The 21,480-nt window shown below is 35.8% G+C and overlaps 1 protein-coding gene across 2 annotated transcripts in view; it reads left to right on the plus strand.

The window, feature by feature from the left end:
* The window catches only part of KSR2 (kinase suppressor of ras 2), a 600,040-nt gene that overhangs the window by 116,827 nt on the left and 461,733 nt on the right, over nucleotides 1–21,480 (plus strand). For both annotated transcript variants that reach the window (XM_074296724.1, XM_074296733.1), the window contains exon 3: nucleotides 5,797–5,947. In XM_074296724.1, the coding sequence (XP_074152825.1) occupies nucleotides 5,797–5,947 (151 nt within the window). The remainder of the gene's footprint in view (nucleotides 1–5,796; nucleotides 5,948–21,480) is intronic.

Below are 21,480 nucleotides of genomic sequence, written 5' to 3' on the forward strand. Positions count from 1 at the left end.
CAATAGTGGTCTGATGTCTACTTGAAGACCTCCAGGGAGACAGAATCCATCACTTCCTGAGGAAGGAGAGCTTTAATTGTTAACAAGTTTTCACTAAAAACTCAGCTTAAATTGGCCTCTTGGTAATCTACTACTCTTGGTTATACTTTCTAAGGTTCAGAAGAATAATTTTTAACTTCCTTCCTCTTCAAATGTTGGAAGACAGCTCATATTTGTTCAAGTCTTCTCTTACTTAGGCTAAATATGCCCACTTCCTATGTTATGGACTCAAGGCCCTTTATTGTCCCATGTACCCTTTTTGAACACTCTCTGTGCTATCACTCTCCTTCTTAAGCTATGGCACCTACATTGGTCAGAGTACACTACATGAGGTCTACCAAAGGCAGTATGCAGGGGACTGTGAACTCTCTGTTCTTAGAAGCTGTGCCTTTCTTAATGCAGCCAAAGATCTCATTAGTTTTTTGTGTCTGCTATATTCCACTGGTGACTCATATTGAGTTTGCTGTCCAGTAGTCCCCCCACTCCCAGCTTGTTTTCAGAACAACTGCCACCTAACTGTGCCTCCCCCATCTTGTACTTGTGAAGCTGATTTTTTTTAAAAAAAATATCCAAGTGTAGGGCTATATTTATCCCTACTGAAGTTCATCTTGTTATATTCTACCCAGTGCTCTAACTTGTCAAGATTCTTTTAGCTCTTGACTGTCATAAAAAATGTTAGCTTTACGTCCCAGCTTTATGTCACCTGCATATCTTTCCCCACTCCAGTCTAACTTCTTTTTAGTTGTTAAAATGATCTTCCTAAAGCTAAGGTCCATTCATGTCATTCATGAAGCCTCAGGGCCAAGGCCTTTTATTATACAGACATGGTCTGATACCTAAACTAGGAAGGATCAAAACAGACAAAGAAAATTATAGACCAATTTCCCTAATGAATATGGAAGCAAAAATTTTAAATGAATCTTATGGCCTCCTTTTTAAATACCTTCTAGGTTTATATGGAAAATTCTGTTTGGTATTTAAAAACCCTTTAGAGCATGACCCCTCTCTGCCTTTCCCATTTTCTTATGTTATACTCCATATGTTCTGCACGTGAGGGACACTAGTCTTGCTGTTCCTCAAATAAGACACTGTATCTCCAGACTCTGGGCATTTGCATTGGCTCTCCACTATGCCTGGAATACTCTCCTTTCTTATTTCCACCTCTCAAGTCCATTCTAAAAATCTCACCTTTTACAGGCCTTTTCCCAGTCCTCTTTAATTGTCCTCTATGCTTTTCCTCTATGGATAATTTCAATTTATTTTCTCTATAGATTGTTTGTACATAGATGTTTGCATGTCTTTAGTTCCATTAAGCTGTGAATTTCCTCAGAATAGATACTATATTTGGTCTTTCTTTGTACTTTCAGTCCTTAGGGCAGTTCTTGGCACATACTAGGTGCTTAATAGGTTTATTGATTCTCTGATTGATAGAAAGGTTAAACAGCACAGAAGCAAATGCAGATTCTTGGTTATTCCACTGAAAATATGCTACAGTGATCCTTAATCATTAACAAATATTTGAGTCTGGCCAACCAAGGGGTTCTAAAAGCATTTAACTATATTATCTTCCAAACTTATATCTCTTCATCTTCTCCACAAGACTATCATGAGATACTTCATCAAAAGCTTTACTAGAATCTAGGAAAGCTATATCCATGACCTTTCTTCTTATCTACCAGTCTAGTCACCATTAGAAAAGGAAACATTAGTCTGGCATGACTTGCTCTTGAAGGACTCAGATTAGTGCTTGGTAATTAGTAATTCTCTTCTTAGATATTAGACAGTCATATCTTTAATGATCGATGCTAGAATTTTTGTTAGGAACTGCAACATACTTTGCTTTAAAAACAATAGCAATAATACTTTCCTCTTAAAGGAAAAGAGGAGGAGTGTATTCTTCTTATATCACCCCTTTTCTTCCCTCTGGGAGGCCATGGAGTAATGGCTTATATCCTTACTGCTGCCTTGACCCTTAGGTATTAATGATTTGTTTGGAACTCCTTGGTCTGGATGCAACAAAATTCTTTAGCTAAGAAATTTCCATTTTGCATGATCATCTTGGTTAATTAGATTATTTAAAACAAAACATTATCCATAAAGGCTAAGCAGAAAGCTCTGAACTCTTATGAATTCTTTTATAGTTGTCAAGCTCACTGGTCAGAAGTTTGTAATTTCTGTCTTTTTCCATCTTTGAAAAATTGAGATATTTACTCTTCTCCATTATGGTGTCTTTCTTTCCAATCATGTGTTAATGATCATTGAGTGTCATCCAGAAATCACAAAGACCAGTTTTATCAGGACAGGAGTATATATTTTACCTGGGCCAGATGATCCAGGAGATTCCCTACCAACTTACTTTGCTTATAAACTCTCTGTTATTTTTGCCAGTCGTCTCTTTTTGGAAAGAAAGAAGCAATACAACCACTGAGTGATTTAGACTTTTTCCTCGGTTGTCAGTTGCCATAGTTCTATCTACTTCAACCAAAGGTTATGTCCATTCTCTCAACCTTCTTTTCTCTCATTATAATGATGACTTGGCTGTCTTTAGTTTCTTTCAGCACTATGTCATGCTCTTATATTCATTCTCGGTTATCAGCCTTTGATTTTGTCTTCTCTGCATTTCTTTTTTTAAAGTAGAATTCATTGGTGAGTTCCTTATGGGTCCACATTGATCTTTTCAGACAAATACCATTCTTTCTCCTCACTGGGATGTGTTCCTTTTGATGACTTCAGATTTTCATTCTTGAGCAATATATCTCCTAACCTTCTGAGGTCACCTTCCTTTGAAACATTTTAGTCCATTGGAATCCTACATGTTTTCCCTCTGAATTCTTGGAAATCTGAACAATAAGAGGAAGTAAAGAGGTAAAGGGACTTGTTAAGGGTTACTCAGCCAGTATGTGTTTGAGACTGAATTTGAATGCAAGTCTTTTTGACTCCAGGTCAAGCACTCTGTGCATTGTGCCCCTTAGATCTTTCTGCCACTCAGCAATCTCTTCACAGTACCAGATGGCTCAGAGCATGCTCACTTCTGCCACCGTCTCTAGAGGTCTCTGTTCTCACTCATCCTTTCCCTGATAACTTCTGTCATTGGGTCAAGAGTCTGCTGGCCACATGGTTTCCTTCTTGCATATTACAGAGAACCTGTGATCATATCCTGGATCTGCTGCTTCCTATTGGTCTAAAACAAAGCACCTCTTTATACCTCAGTTTCTTTATCTGACAAATGAGGGGTTTTGCAGAGCAAAGGATCAAGCTAATAAGGCAACAGTTTGAGCTCAAATCCAGTCTCAGTCTAGTTGTGTGACCCAGGGCAAGGCATTTAATTTATATTTACTTCAGTGTTCTCATTTGAAAAAATATAGATAATAATATCTCCATAATTACCTTCCAGGTGACAGTGAGGAGCAAATGAGAAAATATTTGTAATGTGCTTAGCGAAGTGCCTGGCACATAGTAGGTGCAATATAAATATATCACCACCCCCTCCATCATCATCATTATCATTAATAAACAAGAATTTATTAAATACCTATTATGTATATCAGACACTTTGCTAAGTCAGGGGTTAGAAATACAAACTTAGAAGATCTCACAATCTTTATGATCTAAATTTTGTGTCTTCCTTAGTGACCAGAATAAGTAGTTGTCCTTTTGTACCAAATTTAGTGGTTAATATACAAAAAAATGCTAATTGTCTGCTTAGTGAACCAGGATTATTGACTCCTGCTGCATCATAATGCATTTCTTATGTATGGTCACAAGAGGGCAGAGCATTGCTATAAAATAGTTCTGAAAAAGAGACTTCTTTATTGAGGGTAAATTTCTGCTCCTTATGCTTTCTTGCCTGATGGGTTTTCAATGCTACCTTGATAGTCCAGATAGTCCAGAATGGGCCAGGCTCCTTGCTTTTGATGGAAGTCACTTCATTTCTTGGGGCGTCAGTTTATCTAAAAATGAGAATGTTAGATGGGATGAGCCCTGGGCTTCCTTCCAACTTCAAATCTTTGATCCCAAAGCAGGCCAAGTGAATCCTCAAGAGGCCTGGCCCATACCTAAAATTCTGCTGCTCTTATTGTCCCCTCCCCCACCAAAATCATCAGCCTAGTTAGGCGATTGTTATATAGGATACAGATCATGAAGAAACCTAGGGGATCATAATAGCTCTAACTTCTCAATTTATAGAAGGTGAATCTGAGACTCAGGAGGGGGAAGTTCTTGTCTAAAGCTGGAAGATCACTAGATTTTAGTTTTTATTGATATCTTTTATGTTTATATTATCTCAGTTATAGAATGTATTCCCCTCCTATTCAGTTTTTCTTTGTTAAAAAATAAATAAAAGAGGAAAAAAAAAGGCATTACAATAAAACTAACCAACATGTCAGGCCAGTCTAATGGTACATGTGGTAGTACATATCTGCAGTTCTCAACCTGTTCCTGCAAAGAAGAAAGGGAGGGAGCCCTTAATTTCAAGTTGGAGGCTCAAACTGGAATCCAACTGAGTTCTACCACTTAATAGATAGAATTCTGGGTATGGAGTCAGGAAGACCCAAGTTCAACTCTGGCCTCAGATATTTATTAATTATAAGTCACTAGACAAGTCAATTAACTTAATCTGCCTAAGTTTCCCCAATTGGTCAGTGGGGATTATAATAACACTCATTTCTCAGAGTGAAGAACAAATAAGATATTTGTAAGAGCACCCCCCCAGGTCCCTTCAGATATTAAGTGACTTGTCCAAGTTCATGTGAGTTGTTTGGGGACAGAGTTAATATTCAAATGCAGGCTCTTGATCTCAAAATCAAGTCCTATTTCAAGTATACAACATTGCCACTATCCAGGTGTAGCAAGCATAGGCTTTGGAGCTACTCTCCCAACTTCTCTTTGCATTGGAAGATCAGTTCCCCAGAGGGCAATGAATATATCACCCCTTAGGATTCTAGGGTAATCCAAAATGTTGGAGATGATTGTCTCTTGCTGTAGCTCATGAAAATTAAAGTGGGCTGGTATGATTTGATTTATTGATGCAATCCCTCCATCATCTTTACACACCTTTACATTCAACAAGTATTTATTAAATGCACGCTATATGTCAGACACTGTGCTGAGTGGGGTAGGATACAAAGAAAGACAAAACACAATCTCTGCCCTTAAGGTACTTACTTTTTATAGAATGGGGTAGATTCAGTGATAATAATATCTATCTCAGATGGGTGTTGTGAGATCAAATAAAATAACATGGACAAAGTGCTTTGCAAATTTAAAAGGACCAAATAAATACAAGTTATTATTAGTAGTAGTATGTGGAAGATGGTCTTAAAATTAATAAATACTAATCAATTATCTACTTCACACTAAGCCCTATACCAACTCTTTGAGTGATCCAGGAACTGAACTCTACAACTAGGTCATGTTGACTGGGGCGTTCCCCCCAAGGTTCTGATTCTAGGCATTTGGAATCCTTCAAAGTTTAGAAATAACACTTAGCAAGAACATTTAAAACCATTAAGTTATCAAATGGACTTCCTCTTATTCCCAGTGGCAAAACCCCTAGTCAACTTTTTCCTGGCCCTGTTCTGCTTCTACTTGTCTAGCAATAATCATTCTGTCTTTTTTCTGGTTATGGTTCCTAATGCTTGCCTCCCCTGAGCCCAAAGATTCCTAGTTAGAGCTCTTTATAAGAAAAGTATTAGATATGATCCCTGTAATTCACAAATTTATAGTCTAGTTTATTTGTGTTTTCTCTTTGCTCTCAAGGAAATCACGCCAGGTCAGCTGAGTCTTGAGCAGCTTCTGGAGATGACCGATGAGCAGGTGTGTGAAACAGTCGAGAAATATGGAGCCAACCCAGAGGAATGCGCCCGTCTCAATGCCTCCCTCTCCTGCCTTCGGAACGTCCACATGGCAGGTGAGCCAGGGCCCTGAAGTGGTTCCCTTTTTCCTACCTCTAAGGACAGAGGCCACGGTAGGTTTTTTTGAGCAGGTCTATTATGCTATTGATTCCCTTTTCTTCTCTGCCTTAAAACCCCAAGGTGAGATGAAGCAATATTTGCCCTGTATGTATGTACAGAATAGAAGTGGGAGAGGAGGAATTGGAATGGAAGCAGAGGCAAAAAGTTTGTTCAAAGTGTCATTGTCAGACTCAACATGCAAGGATGGTACTTGTTGATGTCTTTTGGTGGTATCCAATCCATCTGAGTCTCTAGGGTTCCTGTGTACTATTGCTGGCATTCTCGGGTGAAATCTTGGTATAAGTCATGTATTTATTAGAAGTTCAATGAAGGCATAGATGGATTGTTTGCCGAGGACACAAATTTTAGAGGAGTTGCTACCCTCCTGGATGTCAAGATTCAAAAAGTTTGTGATGGCAAAAACAATGGGATGAATTGAATAAGTTGTAATTGAATAGGAATAAATATAAATTCTTTCATTTGGGTTCAAGACATCAACCTCACAAATGTGACATGGGAAAGAAAGAATGACATAGCAATTATGTCTGAAAAAATAGATTAGTAGATTGTGAGCTCAAGATAAATCAATATGGTATAGTATGACCACCAACAAAACCAATGGAATCTTCTGTTTCACTAAGAGAGGAATAATATTCAGAAATCATAGTCCTTTTGTATTCACCTATAGTCAGAGGATGGTTGGAATATTATGATGGGTTTTGGATTCTAAGATGTAGGATCACTGATAAATTTGGAGAGCATCAGAGGAAAACAGTCACAAAGGTGAAGGGTCTTGAATATAGGTCATGGGAGAATCTGAGGATATTTGGTTTAGAGAAGGGAAGGCTTTAAGTAAAAAGATATGATAGCTGTACCCAAATACTTGAAAGGCTATCATGTGAAAGAGAGATTAGGCTTATTTTGTTTAGTCCCATAAGGCAGAAGGAACAATAGGTAGTAGTTGAAAATATGATTTTGGGCTAGACATCAGGGAAAATTGCTTAATATAAAGAATTGTCCCAAAGTGAAATGGGATGCCTCGGATTCCCCTTTTTGGAGGTCTTCAACCAGAGTCTAGATTCCTTTTCAGTCCCTTTAAATTCTGAGATTCTGTTATTTCCTTGATTCAAGGGAGACATAATTTTTTCCTTGGGTTGTTTTAGTGATGCATGGTGTAATAGTCATTTGGTATTGTTACATAGATTACCTTAGGATTGAAGTGAGAAGAGGAATATAAGCATCATCTCAAGTGATAGAGAAAGGAAAAAGAGGAAAGGAAAGGAGATGAGGAAGATAAGAATCACCTCAGGGGAGTTATTCCCATTTTATAGTTAATGAAACTGAGGCAAACTTTTCCAAAACCATTCGGTAAGTGTCTTAGGCTAGACTTCAAAATTACTTGATGCATTCAGGATCAGAATTATATTATGGTTTGGCTACCAGGCTACCCTGGAATCTGCAAGAAAGAGGCCAGACTTATACTTCCTTTTTCTTTTGACTCCTTGCTCTCTGGGATCTGGGGCAGCCCCTGCATGGCTCTGAAAAACGAAACCATACTGTAATCAATGTCTGATAGGACATGGTCTTATGTTCAAGCATTTGTTCCAGATAACCCCAACGGAGTCTGTGAACTTAAAATTTTTTTAAAAATAATAATAATTTTAAATAATATAGTTGGTTTCTTTTATAATCTTATTTTATGCATTTAAAAATCATCATGAGAAGGGCTATAGAGACCATTTGATTGCCATAAGGGTTTGTGACAGAGTAAAGGTGAAGACCTCTTACTCTGATCTCATCCTTGGATCTAGACTAAGCAGGGTCTAGTCCAGGTCTTGTTTCTCAAAACCAGTAGTAAGAGGAATAGTAATGACTGATGTTTTTATCCCATTTCATTTAGAAAATACAAATACCCTAATATGTTCTAGGTGCTGTTGATTATCCTGCATTCTCAAAGAGGACCATGGGGTCAGGAAGGTGATTCATGACTTGCAAGTGAATTGGATTTAAGTGAGGGAGGGCTGGGCGAAGTTGCCAACTTTACTTTCTACTCTGGAGCCATCTGTGTCCAGTGGCAGGATATAGATCAGGATGATAGGGGAGGGGCCTGGGTGCAGGGAGAAATCTTGACCTTTTAAGCTAAGACATTCCTTCATTGATTAAGGCTAGGTAGAAATGAGACAAAGAATGGCCTCTTTGACCCACTAAAATCAATCTGGAAGGGAAAGACCTTCAGTGAGTGTTTTACACTCATTCTGAACCATCAGAACCAAAACAATAATCCAGTGAGGTTTGGGCTGGGCCCAAAAAATAGATCTAATTAAAAGAGATAAGGAAGAAAACTATATTTTGCTAAAGGGTACCATAGATAATGAAGAAATATCAGTAATAAACATATATGCAACAAGTGGCATAGCATGGGAATTACTAGAGGAGAAATTAAGAGAGTTGCAAGATGAAATAAATAGCAAAAATATAATAGTGGGGGATCTCAACCTTGCTCTATCTGAACTAGATAAATCAAACAACAAAATAAGTAAGAAAGACGTTAAAGAAGTAAGTAGAATACGAGAAAAGTTAGATATGATAAATCTGTGGAGAAAATTGAATGGCGACAGAAAGGAGTAAGTGCACTTTTTTTTTTGGCAGTGCATGGCACCTGTACAAAAATTGGCCAAATACTAGGGCGTAAAGACTTCAAAATCAAATGCAGAAAGGCAGAAATAGTAAATGCATTTTTTTCAGATCATGATGCAATAAAAATTACATTCAATAAAAGGCCAGGGGAAAATACACCAAAAATCAATTGGAAACTAAATAATCTAATCCTAAAGAATGAATGGGTGAGACAGCAAATCATAGACACAATAAATAATTTCATCCAAGAGAATGACAATAATGAGACCACATGCCAGAATTTGTGGGTTACAGACAAAACAGTAATAAGGGGAAATTTTATATCTCTAGATGCATACTTGTATGAAATAGAGAATGAGAAGATCAATGAATTGGGCTTACAAATACAAAAGCTAGAAGAAAAAGTAAATTGAAAACCCCAATCAAGTACCAAACCTGAAATTCTAAAAATAAAAGAGGAGATTATTAAAATTGAAAATAAAAAAACTATTGAATTAATAAATAAAACTAAGAGTTGGTTTTATGAAAAAAATAGATAAATTTTTAATTAATTTGTTTAGAAAAAGGAAAGAGGGAAATAAAATTGTTAATCTCAAAAATGAAAAGGGAGATACTTTCCACGAATGAAGAGGAAATTAGAGCAATAATTAGAAGTTATTTTGCCCAATTTTATGCCAATAAATTTGATAACTTAAATGAAATGAAAGAATACCTACAAAAATATAGATTGCCCAGATTAACAGAAGAGAAAATAAATGACTTAAATAGTCCCTTTTTAGAAAAAGAAATAGAACAAACTCTAGTTATCAACTCCCTAAGAAAAAATCTTTAGGGCCAGATGGCTTTACATGTGACTTCTACCAAGAATTTCTCCAATACTATACAAAGTATTTGAAAAAATAGGGAAAGAAGTACTCTTGCTAAATTCCTTTTATGATACAGACATAGTACTAATAGCTAAACCAGGTAGGATGAAAACAGAGAAAAAAAATTATAGATCAATTTCCCTAGTGAATATAGATGCAAAAATCTTAAATAAAATATTAGTAAAAAGACTACAGAAAGTCATCCCCAGAATAATACACCATGACCAAGTAGGATTTATATCAGGAATGCAGAGCTGGTTCAATATTAGGAAAACTATTAGCATAATTAACTATATTAATAACCAAACTAACAAAAACCATATGATTATCTAATAAATGCAGAAAAAAAAATTTGATAAAATCCAACATGCATTCCTATTAAAAAAATCTAGAGTGTATAGAAATAGATTTTTTCCTTAAAATAATCACTTACATTTATATAAAACCACCAGCAAGCATCATATGTAATAGGGATAAACTAGAACCATTCCCATTAAGATCAGGGGTGAAACAAGGTTGCCCACTATCACCATCACTATTCAAAATTGTATTAGAAATATTTGGCAATTCTTTGGTAATAAGAGAAGAAAAAGAGGTTAAAGGAATTAGAGTAGGTAATAAGGAAACCAAATTATCACTCTTTGCAGATGATATGATGGGTATACATAGAGAACCCAAGCAAATCAACTAAAAACTATTAGAAGCAACCCACAACTTTAGCTAAGTTGCAGGATACAAAATAAATCCACATAAGTCATCAGCATTTTTATACATCACCAACAAAGTCCCACAGCAAGAGATACAAAGAGAAATTCCATTTAAAATAACTGTCGATAGTATAAAATATTTGGGAATCTATCTGCCAAGGGAAAGTCAAGAACTATATAAACACAATTACAAAACTAAGTCAGATCTAAACAATTGGAAAATATCAAGTGCTCTTGGATAGGTTGAATGAATATAATAAAAATGACAATATTGCCAAAACTAATATATTTATTTAGTGCTGTACCAATTAAACTCCCAAGAAATTATTTTACAGACCTAGAGAAAATAATAACAGAATTCAACTGAAAGAACAAAAGGCCAAAAATCTCAAGAGAATTAATAAAAAATGCAAATGAAGGTAGCTTAGCTTTACCAGATCTAAAGCTATATTATAAAGCAGCAGTCATCAGAACCATTTGGTATTGGCTAAGAAAGAGAGTAGTTGATCAATAGAATAGGTTAGATTCACAGAACAGAATAGTCAATGACTATAGTAATTTAGTGTTTGACAAACCCAAAGACCCCAACTTTTGGGATAAGAATTCACTATTTGACAAAAATTGCTGGAAAATTGAAAACTAGTATGGTAGAAAGTAGGCATAGACCTACACCTAACAATGTATAGAAAGATAAGGTTGAAATGGGCCATGATCTAGACATAAAGAATGATACTATAAACAAATTAGAAGAACATGGTATAATTTATCTCTCAGATCTGTGGAGGGGGAAGAAATTTGTGACCAGAGAAGAACTGGTTGTCATTATTGATCACAAAATAGATAATTATGATTATATTAAGTTAAAAAGTTTTTGTACAAACAAAACTAATGCAGACAAGATTAGAAGGGAAGCAATAAATTGGAAAAAAACATTTTACATTCTAGGGTTCTTATAAAGGCCTCATTTCTAAAATATATAGAGAACTGACCCAAATTTATAAGAATTTAAGCCATTATACAATTGATAAATAGTCAAATAAAATGAACAGACAATTTTCAGATGAAGAAATTAAAACCATCTCTAGTTATATGAAAAAGTGGTCTAAATCATTATTAATCAGAGAAATGCAAATTAAGACAATTCTGAGATATCAGTACACACCTCTCAGATGGCTAAGATGACATGAAAAGATAATGATGAATGTTGGGGGGAATGTGGTACACTAATACAATGGTTAGATCCGTTCACAATTCCACCAACATTCTGAAGAGCAATTTGGAACTATACCCATAAAGTTATCTAACTGTGCATACCCTTTGACACAGCCATGTTGTTTTTTTTTTTTTTTTTTCCTGAGCTTATATTCCAAAGAGATCTTAAAAAAGGGAAAGGGACTCACATGTGCAAAAATGTTCGTGGCAGCCTTTTTGTAATGGCCAGAAACTGGAAACTGAGTATATGCCCATCAGTTGGAGAATGGTTGAATAAGTTATAGTATATGAATGTTATGGAATATTATTGTTCTATAAGAAACAATCAGCAGAATGATTTCAGAAGGGCCTGGAGAGATTTATGTGAACTGATGTTAAATGAAGTAAGTAGAAACAAGAGAAGCAGAAACAAAAAGATCAGATGATGATCAATTTTGATAGAAGTGGCTCTTTTTAGCAATGGGGTGATTCAGACCAGTTCAATGGTCTTGCGATCAAAGGAAGCATCTACACCCAGAGAGAGGACTATGGGAATTGAGTGTAGTTTACAACATAGCCTTCTAACTCTTATTGTTTGCTTGTATTTTATTTTCTTCATCATTTTCTTTTATGATTTGATTTTTCTTGTATAGCAAGATAATTGTATAAAAATATATGCATATATTGAATTTAATATATATTTCTACTATATTTAACATATATTGGACTACTTGTCATCTAGGGGAGGGGAGTGGGAGAAGGGAAGGAACTAGAACATAAAGGCAAATATTGCAGACTTATCTATGCATATGTTTTGAAAAATAAAAAGCTGTAATAAATAGTCTTTTCACACATAAATATAAAGATTATACAATGGAAATTAACCCAAAAATTGGGAGGTAGTGCTAAAAATTATGGAAAATCAAAAAAGGTCTGGTAGGGAAGGTGGCACTGGGAACTGAGTCCTGGAGGATCTCTATTTCTGTCTCTGTCTTCTCTCTCTCTCTCTCTCTCTCTCTCTCTCTCTCTCTCTCTCTCTCTCTCTCTCTCTCTCCCTCCCTCCTTCTTCTATCACCTACTCATTTCCTTCTTTTTCCTTCCTTCCTTCCTTCCTTCCTTCCTTCCTTCCTTCCTTCCTTCCTTCCTTCCTTCCTTCCTTCCTTCCTTCCTTCCTTCCTTCCCTCCCATCCCGCCTTTCTTTCTTGCTTTCTTTCTTTGTCTTTCTTCTTTCTTTTTCTACCTTGTTTCTATCTTTTTATCTATCCATGCTATTTACATATCTCTCTATGCTGTTTGTCTGTGTGTCTCTCCTGTTTGTTTATTTATCTATCCTGTCTGTCTATCTACCCATCCATCCATCCATTATTATTGTTATCATTACTGTCATCATCACCATTATTATTAATGGGGATGATAGCATATATAGATACATAAGAATATGTTCAAAAATATATATCTTAAAACCCAAACTAACCCATAACTCCTGCATCAAGTTTCTACCTTTATTCACTGAGTTTGGAAAAGCAGGTTTAGGGGAAAAGAAAAGAAAGCTTGATTGATTGAGGTTTACTTTCCCTTCTCCCCATAATTTCCTCATTGAGTAATAAGATGATAGACATGGACGGACCTCAGAAACCATCTATTCTAACCTAAGAGATAAGGAAATAGGAAGGGGTAGCTTGGGAAGTGTCTTGCCTATATGTACAGCTAGTAAGTGTCAGAGGAAGAGTTCCGAACTGGTCCTCAAGACTAAATTTCATGGATTTGTCAGCTAGACATTTCTCCAAATCATTGCAGCTTGTTTATATTTTTCAATCATACTATCCTTTGGAAAAAAGCTTCTTTCCCACATCCCCCCTCTTTTTGCTAATAAGTGTTTTCCTGAGCTGGTTGGTATGGGAGGGATTTGCTGCTGGAAGGCTACCTAGGAGCGGCCTCTCCCCAGGTCACTGACTCCTCCTTCTGGGATTTCTTGCCACACAAGGATGCTTCAGGGCACAGATTGATCTTGCTGGTGCCCAAGTAGCTTTCAAAATGAAATGATAGGAATGACAAAGTTTTTTTTTCCTTTTCCTTTTGTTTATGTGTCTTACTGTTGTTAAATGTGAGAAGCAAAGATCAATCTCAAATTTCTCTGCTAAAAACGAATGTGACTTATAGGAGACATCTTTCTCCTTTCCCCAACTCAAACCAATTACAAGGAGTGGTATAAAATACTTTTTTTTCTGCCAGAAAATCTTCTGGGACCTTAATGCTGAAATTCCAGCATACACCCAGCAGAGGGAAATCTTGAGACGTTCTGGATACTTTCAGTGTATTCCAAATCTGCACAAGAAGGGAAAATTCAACCTCCCAAATGCCTGGAAGCTCTAGCATCTCTATCAAAGATTCAAATTTTAGGAGATGCATTTGGTAATCTCTTAACCCAGAGGTCCTAAGATAGAGTGGACAACTAATTTTTTTCTGCCAAGGGCCATTTGGATATTGGTAATATCATTCACAGACCATATAAAAGAGGTTGTTATAATTAGTAATGGGACTTATATGGCTCATGAGTTGGACTTTCCTCACCCCTCTCCTAAGACTTTCTAGAAGAGTAATTCTTCCCACCATGTCCATTTGACTGGAGTTCAGTAAACCAAGAGGCAAGATTAGAATCTAAAAGTTTAATTCACATTGACTACTGAACATTTGCCAAATGGATAGCAGTGACCCTGAATATATGGAGATCTTTTCATATATAGAGTTTTTACATACTCTTGGGAAGGTATTATATGGCAGAAAGGAAAATTCAATCAGCCTATCAAGTGAATCTATTCATCCACTTTTTATTTATTTATTAGTATGCCAGGTAATTTGAGAGAGAATGTGTTAACCTTGGAGTCTTAGGAGTTGATCAAGACTAGGTCTGTTCCAGTAAGATAATTTTCTCTGTAAAGTTGATCTCATCAGGATGTCCTGTTTGCACAGAAAAATCTCTGAGCTAGTAGAAATCTCTAGGACTACCAGTTCATACTTATTCTGTCCCTGATACTCTCAAGGTCTCTATTTATAGAACTCTCTAGCTTTGTTTCTCATCTCTCTAAGTTTATGTTTTTCTCCCAGGGAGATCTTTTCCCTAAATTCACAGAATTTGCATTTCCTCCCTCATTTCTTCCACAGATGCATTGGGAAGAGAATTGATTCTGAGTTCAAATCCTGCCTTTAATACTACTTGTGCTATCTTAGGCCCTTGCCATTCCTCCATCATTTCAGTTTCCTCATCTGTAAAATGAGGGGGTCGAACTGGATGGCCTCTAGGATACTTTCCAGTTTTAGATCTAGAACCTAAGACTTTGGGCAAACAATTTACTCTCTCTGGGCCTCAGTTTCCTCATCTGGGAAATAAAGGGATTGGAATAGTCCAACAACTCTTAGAATTTTTGATCTCAGAATTTTTGTATCCAAAAACCTTAAAGGCCCCCAAAACCTGTGGTTCATGTGGATTATAGCTATTGATATTTGCTATATTAGAAATTAAAGCCAATAAAATTTTAAAATATTTGTTAATTCTTTAAAAAGAATGATGGACTCTAACATAAATAACACATTTTTAAAAAACAAATTCCCATAAAATTTGATGGAAAGAATGGCTTGATTCTCATAGATATGTTATGATATGTTGTTTTGGTTGAAGCATATGCAGAAATGTTTCCTGTAGATCTATAGTTGGAAAAGAAAAAAAACAAATTATCTTTTGTGATAGTACCTGAGTACTTGCTTGCTTGATGCTGCTGCTGCATAAGTAATTGCTACCTAGTGTCCTGCTGGCAGGCTTAGAGCAATGAATGGGATAAAACATTTATTGACCGGCTCATATATGAATTTTCTGATCAAGAGATTTTTGTTTAATATTTTATTTTTTATAATTACATATAAAAACAATTTAACAGTTTTATTTTCAAATTTTGAGTTCTAGTTTCTCTTATTTTTTTCTCCTTTTGTTGAAAAGGCAATTTGACATAGATTATACATATGTCTTCATACAAAATATACTCATGTAAGGCATTCTGTGAAAGAAAATACAGACAAAAACCTCCAAGAAAAATAAACAAAGTAAAGAAAAAGGATCTTTTATCTTCATTCGGGATCTACCAATTCTTTCTCTGGAGATAGAGAGCATCTTTCATAATAAATTCTGCAGACTTGCCTTGGATCATTGTATTGATAAGAATAGCTAAGGTATTCATGGTATATCATCATACAATATTGCTGTTAACTCTGTACAATGTTCTTCTAATTCTGTTCATTTCTTTCTGAGAGTATCCTGGTCATTATTTCTTAAAATACAATAGTATTCTATCATAGTCATATACAACAACAGCTATTCCTCAGTTAATTTCCAATTCCCTCAATTTCCAATTCTTTGCCACCACTAAAAGAGCTGCTATAAATATTTTTGTACTCATAGATTCTTTTCTTTTAAAAAAAAAACCTCTTTGGGACACAGAGCTAATAGTGATATTACTTGGTCAAAGGATGTGCAGGGTTTTAAAGTATTTTGTTCATAGTCCCAAATTGCTATTCAGAACTGTTGAATCAGTATAAAGCATCGTTAATAGTACATTAGTTTTTTTTTTATTTTCCCATATTCCCCCCAACATTTGTTATTTTCTTTTTTGCCACATTAGCCAATTTGACAGGTGTGAGGTGGTAGCTTGGAATTGTTTTAATTTGCATTTTTCTCATCAATAGTGATTTAGAACATTTTTATATGACTATAGATAGTTTTGATTACTTTGAAAATGGTCTGTTCATATCCTTTGAGTGTTTATTAATTGAGGAATGACTTATTTCTATAAATTTGACTGTGTTTTCTAAATGAGAAATGAAGTCTTTATCAGAGAAACTCAGTATAAAAGGTTTTTTTCATAGTAGTGATTATCAACTATGAATTTCCCTCCCTATTAATCTTATGCTTTTCTCCTTTCACCCTGTCCATTCTCAAGTATTTTGTTTCTGACTTTTACTTCTCTCAAACTGCCTTCCCTTCTTCCATCCCCTTCCCTTCCTACCTTCCTATATGGCAAAATAGATTTCTACACTTAAATGAGTATGTATATTATTTCCTATTTGAGTCAATTTTGATAACAATAAGGTTCATGTGCCTCCTTCCCCTCTTCTTCCATCTCTCCTTCCACTATTAAGGCCTCTTTCATGTCAGATAATTTGTCTCATACTCCCAATTTATTTCCCCTTCTCCCGTTGCATTTTTCTTTCTCATTTTTTAATTTTATTTTTAAGATAATAATACCATCATATTTAACTCATATCTCTGTTTTCTGTTAATGTATATTCCTTCTCCTTGTTCTCATAATGGGAAAAATTTTAGGAGTTATAAATATCATTTTCCCATGTAGAAATGTAAACAGATTAACCTTATCATAAATCTTAAGGGTTTCTTCTTTCCTGTTTACCTTTTTATGCTTCTTTTGCATCTTGTATTTGTTCTGTTTTTTTTTTTTTTTTCATCAAAAAATGCTTGAGTCCTCCATTTCATTGAATATACATTCCTCCCTCCCTCCCTGAAGGATCATAATCAGGTTTTTCTGGGTAGGTGATTCTTGCTTATAATCCTAGCTCTTTTGCTCTCAAGAATATAATTTTCCAAGCTATCCATTCTTTTAATGTAGAACCTACAAAATCTTGTGTGAGCCTGACTTGGCTCCACAATAGTTGAATTGTTTCCTTTTGGCTGCTTGCAATATTTTCTCCTTGAACTGGGAGGTCTAAAATTCGACTATATGTTTCTAGGAGTTTTTATTTTGGGATCTCTTTTAGTTGGTGATCAGTGAATTCTTTCAATTTCTATTTTATTTTCTGGTTCTACAATACCAGGGTAGTTTGATAATTTATTGAAAGATGATGTCTAGACTCTCTTCATGACTTTCAAGTAGTCCAATAATTCTTAAATTATCTCTCCTGGGTCTATTTTCCACATCAGTTTTTTTTTCCCAATGAGATATTTCACATTTTCTTTTTTTTTTCTTTTTTTGATTTTGTTTGTTCTTGTTTCTTGATGTTCCATAAAGTTATTAACTTCCACTTGCCTTGTCCCAACTTTTAAGTAATTACTGTCTTCAGTGAATTTTTGTGCCTTCTTTCCTATCTTGCCAATTCTACTTTTTAAGGTGCTTTTTCTTAAGTGATTTTTTTTTGGTATATATTTTTTCCATTTGGTTAATTCTGTTTTTCAAGGCATTGTTATTTTAATTGGATTTTTGTATGTCCTATACCATTTCTTCAGCATTGTTTGTGCCTCCTTCACCAAACTGTTGACTTTTTAAAAATGATTTTTTGAATTATTCTCATTTCTCTTCCTATTTTTTCTTCTACATTTCTTATTTGATTTTGATTATCTTTTTGAGCCTTTCCATGGCCTGAGACCATTTTTTTTGAGACTTTGAATATAGGAATTTTGACTTTGTTGTCTTCTTATAAGTTTGTTTTGATCTCTCTTGTCATCATAGTAACTTTCTGTGTTCAGATTTTTCTTTCTATTGTTTGCTCATTTTCCAGCCAATTTTTTGACTTTCACTTCTGTGCTAAAATGGAATTTTGCCTCCCAAGGTAGGGGGTACTGTCCCAAGCTTCATTTTTTTGTACAATTGTTTTCAAAATTAATTCTGGAGATCTGTAAGATTTTTTTGCACTTCCAAGGCATGCTTACTATTGTCCTGTACTGTGTACTTGTTTGTGAATCATTAGAGACACTTTTTTTTATTAAAGGTTTTATTTTCAAAACATATGCATAGATAATTTTCAACATTCACCCTTGCAAAACCTTGCATTCCAATTTCCCCCCTCCCTTGAACATTTACCAGGTTTATCATCCAGGGAAAATCCTTGTACTTTCCTGGTCTTAGTTTTCTTATTTGTTAAATCAGGGCAGTATGTGTGCTAAATTTGTGAGTCAGGCTATTTAATCCAACTCCTTCATATTACAGATAAGGAAATTGAGACCTGTGGACAGAAGTGATTTAATTAAAGTTATAAGAGCCCAGAGCTAGAGTTAGAAGGCACCTTAGCAGAAGCTCTCTCACTGAATCCCTTTATTTTATAATTGATGAAAATGAGATCCAGGAAAGTAGCATGATTTAATGAAGGTCAAACAATTAGTAAGTGTCAGAGGTGGAATTTGAATCCAGATCACCTGACTTCAGTGTTCTTTTCACCAAACCATCCTCCTTACTTGTTAACATTTCCCATTTGACATATGAGGGAACTTGCTCAAGGCCACACATTTAATAAGCAGCAGGGCAAGAATTAGGAGGAAGTAAATAAGCACTTATTAAGCACTAACTATATACCGGATAATTTGTCAAGCCCTTTACAATTTTTATCTCATCAGATATTCACAACAACCCTGGAGACATGTACTATTCCTATTCCTATTTTACAGATGAGGAAAGTGAGGTAAAAAGAGGTTAAATGACTTCCAGTCACACAGCTTGGAAGAGTCTGAGGCTGGATTTGAGCATGAATTTTTCTGGCTCCATACCAAATTTAGAATTAGAATACAGATCTCTTGACTCTAGTAGCATAAGAGATGGAGCTAGATTTAGAGGTAGAAGGAACCTTAAAAGCCACTTAGTCCAAATCAGTATTTTTACAAGTGAAGAAACTGAGGTTCAGAGAGATTTAGGGTTATGTATAATTGGCAAATGTCAACCTAAGGTTCACAGCTTCAGATCCACTCATATCTACATAATACCACACTGTTTCTCAATAGTGAATTGGATAAAGTTCAATTCCCATCTCACATGTATCAGCTCTGTGACCCATAATGTTTTTCAGGTCTCACTTTCCTCTTTTGTAAATTCAGAATAATAATAATAATAGTATTTACTCAACAGGGTTATTGGGATTGTCAAATGGGGCTTTTTGCTGACCTTAAAGTGACATATAAATATGAGTTATTTTTTCACACATGTTCTAGAGAACATGAGCTTATTGTTAATTTTTTGTGTGTGTGTCAGTATTTACACTTTAGAAATGATCAACCATTAGACCAGGACTTTATTGTTTTGGTTGGCTAGACTTCAGAAAATAAAGGAAAATGTTACTAATGAAGCTTAAACATAAAATTGTATTGTGTACTCAATTAGTAATAAAAGTGTCATGGTTTTTTTTAGAGAGTTGCTTGTTAAACATTTGTCATCATGACCCTGGTTGCTGTTATTATTATTATTATTATTGTTGTTGTTGTTGTTCTTATAATTACTCCTATTATTTATATCTAGGGGAAATATATAGGTATGTTAAGAGCAGTTTGCTTTTCTGAGTGAAATTTCTTGTCCTCTTGCTCTCAGATTTCTGGCTTACTAAGACACAAGACTCCAATTATGTGTTACTGCTGGAGAGAATTTAGATTGGGAAAGATTGTGTAGATGGATGCATTTCTGATCAGCCAGCCCTTAGAGCCTGCTCAGGGAGCAGAGTGGGCCCTTGTTCTGTGTCTCTTTCTCCAATCCCCACCTCCCCCTCTCTTCTTTTCTCCCCAGCCCCCTCCTCCTATAATGGGCCCATCCCACAAATGTTCAGAACTCTGGACCTCTTGGCAGTGAATTGCAGGAAGCACGAGGAATGATGAGAAATCAAATTCAATAAAGCTATGATTTCTTTTCTTGAGTTTCCTTTCTATTCTTAATTTGTATATCCCATCCTCTTCCCCCTTCTCCCTAGCCACTAATTTCCTGTTTAGTTTCCTTCCCTTCCTTTGCAAGCTACTCATTTCCTTTTTTTACTGATCACACACTAATAAAACTTTAGAGCTGGCAGGACTCTTGGAAACCAGTAAGCCCAACCCCCCCTTATTTTATTGCTGAAGAAACTGAGGTCCAGAGGAGGAAAATCTTAATAAAGTCACAGCAGGAGTAAGTCGGGAGGTTGAAATTTGAATCCATAGATTGTGACTCTCCCTATTTCCTCCCGGCATTCAGTCACTTGCTACATTTTGTCATTTCTACTTCTAAAATATCTCTGCCATACATCTCTCTATCCTCCTAATCATCACCTCAGGCACCCATCACTTTTTCCTGTATTATTATAATTGGAAGAGTTAATGGTAGGGTTGGAATTTGAATTCATAGTTTGTGACTCTCCCCAGTTCCCCCCAATGATATTGGTTTCCCTCTTCAAGTCTTTTCTTATTCTTATCCATCCTCTATATAAGTGCCAAAGTGCCAATGACATTACCCTGCCCAAGAAGCTTCAGCAGTTCCTTGTTACCTCCAAGATAGAATGGAAGATGGGGAGAATCACAAGCAAATTTTTTTCTCCTTCTGGACTCATTTTCTTCAGCAGTAAAATGAAGTGTCTGAGGCTAGACTTGAAGTCAGATCCTCCTGACTTCAGACTGGAGGTTCTATCCATTGTGCCATCTAGAATGTTGAATATTTAAAATCTTCCCCAAACTGGCTTCAACCTATCTTTCCAAGTTGTCCCTAATACTCTCATATACGTGCTGCATTCTGAATCAAATAGCCTTCTCTCTCTTTCTTCATCCACAGTGTTCCACCTCCCATCTTAGTGCCTTCACAATGCTATTCCACATCCCTAGAATGGACTTACTCTTTTTCTACTTCCTTGAATCTGGAAACCAACCCCCCAACTAAGCTCAAGTGCTCCTCCTCCCAAAGACTTTTTCTACTCCTTCCCCCAAAGGTAATCCCTTTGATGCAGGTGGTAGCCCCTTTAAGATTCCTTTTCTGATCCCCAACCCCCCTTTTGGACTGACCTTTGATTTACAAGATCTGGTCAAAACCACCCTTTTGTATTCCAAGGGAAGAGATCCGTATCTGAGCTAATTGGGCTGTGCCCAGTCCCCATTCTAATGATCTGCTCAGGTTTCCCACCCCCCACCTGGTGGGTTCTGGCCCAACCTGGGCTCCACCCATAGGCCCCTTCAAGCAAATAAAAGAGCCAAACTGGAATCATCTATTGGCAGAGAGCTGAAACATGCAAGCACCATGCTTTACATCACAGGCTCTCTGTCCGCCACTTTTGGTGTATTTCTTTCTCTATCTAATACCTTTTACTAACCAGACT

Source organism: Sminthopsis crassicaudata, chromosome 1, assembly GCF_048593235.1.
Source record: "Sminthopsis crassicaudata isolate SCR6 chromosome 1, ASM4859323v1, whole genome shotgun sequence".
Classification (NCBI taxonomy): Eukaryota; Metazoa; Chordata; class Mammalia; order Dasyuromorphia; family Dasyuridae; genus Sminthopsis; species Sminthopsis crassicaudata.